Source organism: Fistularia commersonii, chromosome 4 (assembly GCF_037954325.1).
Source record: "Fistularia commersonii isolate RoL2024-O1a breed Wild chromosome 4, RoL_Fcom_v1.0, whole genome shotgun sequence".
NCBI lineage: Eukaryota > Metazoa > Chordata > Actinopteri > Syngnathiformes > Fistulariidae > Fistularia > Fistularia commersonii.
The window spans coordinates 12,314,961-12,321,223 of NC_141287.1; the positions used below are offsets into that span (position 1 = coordinate 12,314,961).

Below are 6,263 nucleotides of genomic sequence, written 5' to 3' on the forward strand. Positions count from 1 at the left end.
CAAACACCTACGCTATACACATCCTGAAAGGTTTTGGGATAAACGGGACGAATTGGAGAGTTGGATCGGTCCAGCATGTGATGTTTACTAACTATGGGAACGTCTGGCCTCCAATGACCTTTCACCTGGTCCCATCTGTTTCTGGCTCTCCAATCCAATTCCACCTTTAATTCTGATTCAGTTTTTTCACCAGTTCCAGGTCCTTCTGGCGGCTTTTCTGGTCGCTGCTTTGTTTCTGGGAAGCGACAGCGAGGAGGCCCGTCCCCTGAATGCATCACGGAGCAGGTTTTTCACTTCCATGCCGCCGATGGCCATCGCTCCCCAGAGAGAGCAAGAATGCTGAACCGCCGTCCGGCCGTCCTGGGCGCCACTGTGTCCTGGGCGCACTCAACCTGGCCTGAAGCTGTAGGTTCCTGGACACGTGCACGTAAGATCACCCTCACACACACACACACATGCGCACACACTGTATAAAGCTATGACAACAAACAGCAAATGTCGCAGGTGTTTTCAATTGACATGGAGACAAATGATCTCACTCTTATCCACAAAAGTTTCCAGTCTTCTCTGCGTCACTGTTTGATGTGCAGATTATCACCCTGCACGCACACACACACACACACACACACACACACACACACACACACTACTTGAATCCCCATCCAAACAAAACATGGGGAACCTGAGTGTGACAGCGTGCACCCTCAGCAGGGCCGTCAGCTGGCTGGGGGATGCGGCTGGCAGGCGGGCAGGAGGTACTGACAGCAGTTACCCCCCCCCACACACACACACACACACACGCACACACACACACACACACAAGCAAGTCGGAAGTGTCTCCCGAAAAGCAGCCATGGAATGTTATTTCCTCTTCTGGTGCAATCAATACTGCATGAATATATATGCATGAATGTGTGTGTGTGTGTGTGTGTGTGTGTCTTTAGTGGGGAGAACATGTATTTAATACACTGCTGATTTTTCAGCTTTTCCCACTGACAAAGCATATAGAGGTCTGTCATTTTTCAATCTCAAACAAAAATCCCCCCAAAAATATTGTATGATTTTGAAGTAATTAATTTGCATTTTATTGCATGACGAGTATTTGATACATCAGAAAAACAAATTTAATTTTTGGTACAGAAACCTATGTTGGCGATTACAGAGATCAGATGTTTCCTGCAGTTCTTGTCCAGGTTTGCACACACCGCAGCAGGGATTTTGGCCCAGTCCTCCATAACAGATATTCTCCAGATCCTTCAGGTTTAGGGGCAGTCGTTGGGCAATATGGACTTTTAGCTCCCTCCAAAGATTTTGTACTGGGTTCAGGTCTGGAGACTGGCTAGGCCACTTCAGGACCTTGAGATGCTTCTTACGGAGCCACCCCTTAGTTGCCCTGGCCGTGTGTTTCGGGTCAATGTCATGCCGCAAGACGCAGCCGCGACCCATCTTTAAGGCTCTCACCGAGGGAAAGGCGGTCGTTGGCCGAGATCTTTCGATACATGGCCCCGTCCATCCTCCCCTCAATACGGTGCGGTGGTCCTGTCCCCTTTTCAGAAAAGCATACCCAAAGAATGATGTTTCCACCTCCATGCTTCAAGGTTGGGTTGGTGTTCTTGGGGTTCTACTCATCCTTCTTCTTCCTCCAAACATGGCGAGTGGAGTTAAGCCATAAAGCTCTATTTTGGTCTCATCAGACCACATGACCTTCTTCCATTACTCTTCTGGATCATCCAGATGGTCATTGGCAAACTTCAGATGGTCCTGGACATGTGCTGGTTTGAGCAGGGGGACCTTGCGTGTGCTGCAGGATTTTAATCCATGACAGCGTAGTGTGTTACTAATGGATTTCTTTGAGACTGTGGTCCCAGCTCCCTCCAGGTCATTGACCATTGGGCTGATCGCTCACCTTCCTCATGATCATTGATGCCCCGAGAGGTGAGATCCTGCATGAAGCACCAGACCGAGGGAGATGTGTATATATATATGTGTGTGTGTGTGTATATATATATATATATGTGGTCAAGTAGACAATTATTCATACCCCGTGTGTGTGTATATATATATATGTGTGTGTGTGTGTGTGTGTGTGTGTGTGTGTGTGTGTGTGTGTGTGTGTGTGTGCGTGCGCGGCCCAGCCGAAAATTATTCATACCCTGGCTGTATGTGTGTGTGTACATCAATTCCTATACATATACAGTCAAGCAGAAATTATTATTCATACTTATTTATACATGCATATTATTACACTTGTGTGTGTGTATAGTCAAACCCGAAATTATTCACACCTATTTGAGTGTGTTACATACATATATATGTGTGTATATATCCATCCCCAAGGGGTGTAGATAGATAGATAGATAGATAGATAGATAGATAGATAGATAGATAGATAGATAGATAGATAGATAGATAGATAGATCTAAACCTACTTGAGCTACACCTGTCTTTGTCTTATATCAGCTGCAGCCCCAACAAACAGAACCCCAAATAAACACACACACTCACAAACACACACACACTCACCAAACCCCCACCTGGACATTAACATCCCGGAGGACTTTGTCTCCGGCCCCACAGACACGCGTGGGCAAACACTACAGTTTTTAAACTTTCCCTGGAGGAAGTGTGTATGTGTGTGTGTGTGTGTGTGTGTGTGTTCCGTTGAAAGGGGCTTCATCTGTTTGTGACAGTGTTTGTTGTCGGCGGATAAAACCGGCCCACTCAGCGTCTGTTCGCGGCCCGCGGCGCGTAATGAGCCGCGCCGGGTGCGTTTTGTCAATATTGGCGGGACTACTTGTCCCGCGCGGGGGGGGGGGGTTATAATTGGACATGTGTTAATTCGTTTTCTTAAGCCCACGGATGATCCACGAGGGGAGGGGGGGGGGGGTGGGTGGACGGGGGGTGACAAGGGTCCTCAAGTGTTTCCCTTTCAGCCTTCAGAATGGCCCCGGAGCCCCGGAGGCCCTATTTAACCCCGCGGATGTGGCCGCGCACAGATCGAGCCCGGCGGCCCGGACGCGAAGGATGGAGGACGTGCTGTTCGACCTGGAGCACGATGGCGCGTCGGACTTCGCCTTCTGGGGCCAGGTGGAGCAAAACCTGCAGCTGCAGGCCCAGCTGGACTCCTTCCTCCTGGACTGCACGGCGGCGGCGGCGGCGGCTGGCGGCCAGCTGTCGCCGTGGTCGTCCTTCGGGTGCGCGTCCGTGTTCCCGGACGCGCAGCTCACCTTCACCGACCTGGACGCGGGGTCGCCCGGCGCGCAGGAGACCGGCGGCCCGCTTCCATCCGCCGCCGCAGACGACGACGACGACGACAACGACGAGGAGGAAGAGGACGACGGGCCTCCCGGGGCGTGCAAGCGCCGTGCGCGGCGGCTGGCGGCGCAGCAGCCGTACAAGGTGCAGCGGCACGCCGCCAACATCCGGGAGAGGAAACGGATGCTGAGCATCAACTCGGCCTTCGAGGAGCTGCGCTGCCACGTCCCGACCTTCCCGTACGAGAAGCGTCTGTCCAAAATCGACACCCTGCGTCTCGCCATCGCCTACATCGCGCTGCTGCGGGAGATCCTGCTCTCCGGCTGCGACCCCAAGTCCTACGTGGACGAGTGCATGAAGAGCGGCTACAAGAACCAGAGCAACGCCGTCTGGAACACCAGCGGTCAGTCACACCTCCTGCACCTGCACCTTCTCCTCCACTCACCCGTCCACCTGCTCCAGCATCTCCTCCCATCCAAACACCTCCTCTTCCAATAACACCTCCATCTCCCACCGACATCTCCGTCCGCTTCCTCCTCCATCTGGGCCTTTGTGACTCCCCTTATAGATATATTGATAGATTTGGCTTTATATACATATACATATATATATATATATATATGTATAAAAAAAATCTAGATATGTATATGGATTGAGGGCTGTATATATACTGCACATAGGTGGATGGATGTGTGTATACAGTATATATTATATATACATGTAAATGTATAGAAAATCTAGATACAGATATGCATATTGATTTAAATTCGTATGCTCTCGATAGATCAATGATAGACCTGTGTATATATATATAGAGAGAAAAATATAGGTATATAGATAGATCGATCAGATGCATATAAATAACATAGGTGTTTATGTATCATACATATATGTGTGTGTGTGTATGTGTATGATCTAGATGTGTGTGTGTGTGTGTGTATGTGTATAAATACATCATCAGGACAAATGTATATATACAGATGTTTAAAGAAAAATCTAGATATGTATAGGAATTGATTTATGTATCCATTTGACTCATATAGAAATATAGATCTATCAACATTATAGGCATAGACATTAGTATATATATATCATTAAGTTTGCGGAAAAATCACAGTACATATATATGTACAGAAACATAGAAATGGATATATACATGTTTTGATTTATATATGTATATATTACCATTGATAGATGGTAATATATAGAATATAACCAAATATTACCATTGATAGATGATAGATCTGTCTATTCTTATATATATCTATATATATATATAGATATATATTATATCTATATATCTAGAGATACTTCTATATGGCTTGCTCTATAAGTAGTGTGTGTGTTTGTACATCCTCACGTACATGTATATATATCATATAGATGTGTGTATATATCACATATGTATACTACTCACTAGCACATTAATGAATATATTTACTAACACATGCCATTAATTATATGGTTATTAATGTTAAAAACTCCTTAGATATTCAACAAGTTGTGGCCGCGCAGGATAAAGCCTTAATAACCTCTTTTTTACAACCGACAAGCCGAACGTGCACGTCGGCATCGGGGTTCGCGTCCCGTTTCAAATGGTTATTGTCCTCAAACTGCTGTTATTGATGAGCAATCGACGAACAAAGACGCGGAAACCGAGCCGGATCGGCCCCACAATGGCGGCGCGGTCGCTAACACAATGGCGGCGTTTCTTTAATTAAAACCCCATCGGTTTTACAAGAGAGACAGAATGAGCGGGCAGGCCAGGGGGTCCCCCCTCGCGAGCCCCTTTTTAGTCCAAACACACACACACACACACTTGTATCCTCACGTCCTTGACTAATTCTATGGGAATCCTCTGGCGGGCCTCTTCATGGCTCCATTCAGGAGCGATTGTTAAACAGCCATTAAAATGTATCTAAGCGCTCTTCCTCTCCTCCTCCTGGCCAGATCTGACAGCCCGTCTCTCCTGGATTAAGTGGGATTAACTCGGCGGGACGCTGCCGGGCCTTCATCCTGCAGCTCTGCGGCCTCCCTCCGACATCTGCGGACTTCTCACCGGGGGCCGCCGCCGCTTTTAATATTCTAATTAATCCTTGACTGGTAATGGAGGGGGATTGTTTCCTGAGGTGGGAAGGCGGGGTTGAGGACGGCGTTGCTGTTGTTTCCCCAAGAGGATGGCACTGGAGATGGTCGTGTGTGTGTGTTTGTGTGTGTGTGTGTGTGTGTGCGCACGCTCGAGTGCTTTCCCGCCCATCAGCCCTCAAAGCTGACATGTAGGAAGCCTTGATGATGTAAATGAGTCGGCGACCGTGAGAAGCAGGTTGTCGCCGCGGCCTCCCGATGCGTCAGGTGTGTTTTTTTTTTTTTGTTTGTTTTTTATAAAGGTGCCCCCCACACACACACACCTCCCATCGCCAGCCTGTTTATTCATTAACTATTTATTCCGAATTACTTGTAAGATAGTGATAAGTGTCCTTTCCTTTTAGGAGGCGTCCCAGGGTTAAAAGATTCCTATTTTTTTCCCATGCACGAGGCTTAATTAGTTATCGTGTATAACGCTGTAATAAGCGTTCGCTCGGATAATGTTTATGTTAAATTTTCAGGACCGTTTAAAAAAAAACCAAATGTATTTTAAGATGTAGATTGAAAGGCTTTACCAAAAAAGAAATGATACATTTTGACTTTTGGAATAGCGGAAACCGGGATGACCTTTGACCTCCAAATGAACGTGTGAATGCTCAGCAGATGCAAAGGTGGCGGTTGTTAAAAGGTTAGCTGTCATTAATGTGGCGGCTCACGGCTAACGACTGGTAATACCACAGTAATAATGTAATAATTACCATGTAATAGCTCAGGTTCATATCAGTGCCTTCCACGGACAACTAAGGGATGAATTAATGTTTGTTGATGTCTTTACTAGAGCTAACTAACCCATCCTTTAAGCTTGTCCCATGATGTGAATAACATAGTAATAACATAGCAGTTAATTAATTTGTAATAGCTCG

At 47.0% G+C, this 6,263-nt stretch overlaps 1 protein-coding gene across 1 annotated transcript in view; it reads left to right on the forward strand.

The window, feature by feature from the left end:
- The first annotated feature begins 2,949 nt into the window (after window positions 1-2,949).
- Window positions 2,950-6,263, forward strand: part of LOC147234717 (uncharacterized) — a 4,165-nt gene continuing 851 nt past the window's right edge. The window contains exons 1-2 of the mRNA XM_086144587.1: window positions 2,950-3,658; window positions 5,206-6,263. The exon at window positions 5,206-6,263 is cut by the window's right edge and continues 851 nt beyond it. Of these exons, the coding sequence (XP_086000713.1) occupies window positions 3,025-3,658; window positions 5,206-5,243 (672 nt within the window). The 5' untranslated portion in view covers window positions 2,950-3,024 and the 3' untranslated portion in view covers window positions 5,244-6,263. The remainder of the gene's footprint in view (window positions 3,659-5,205) is intronic.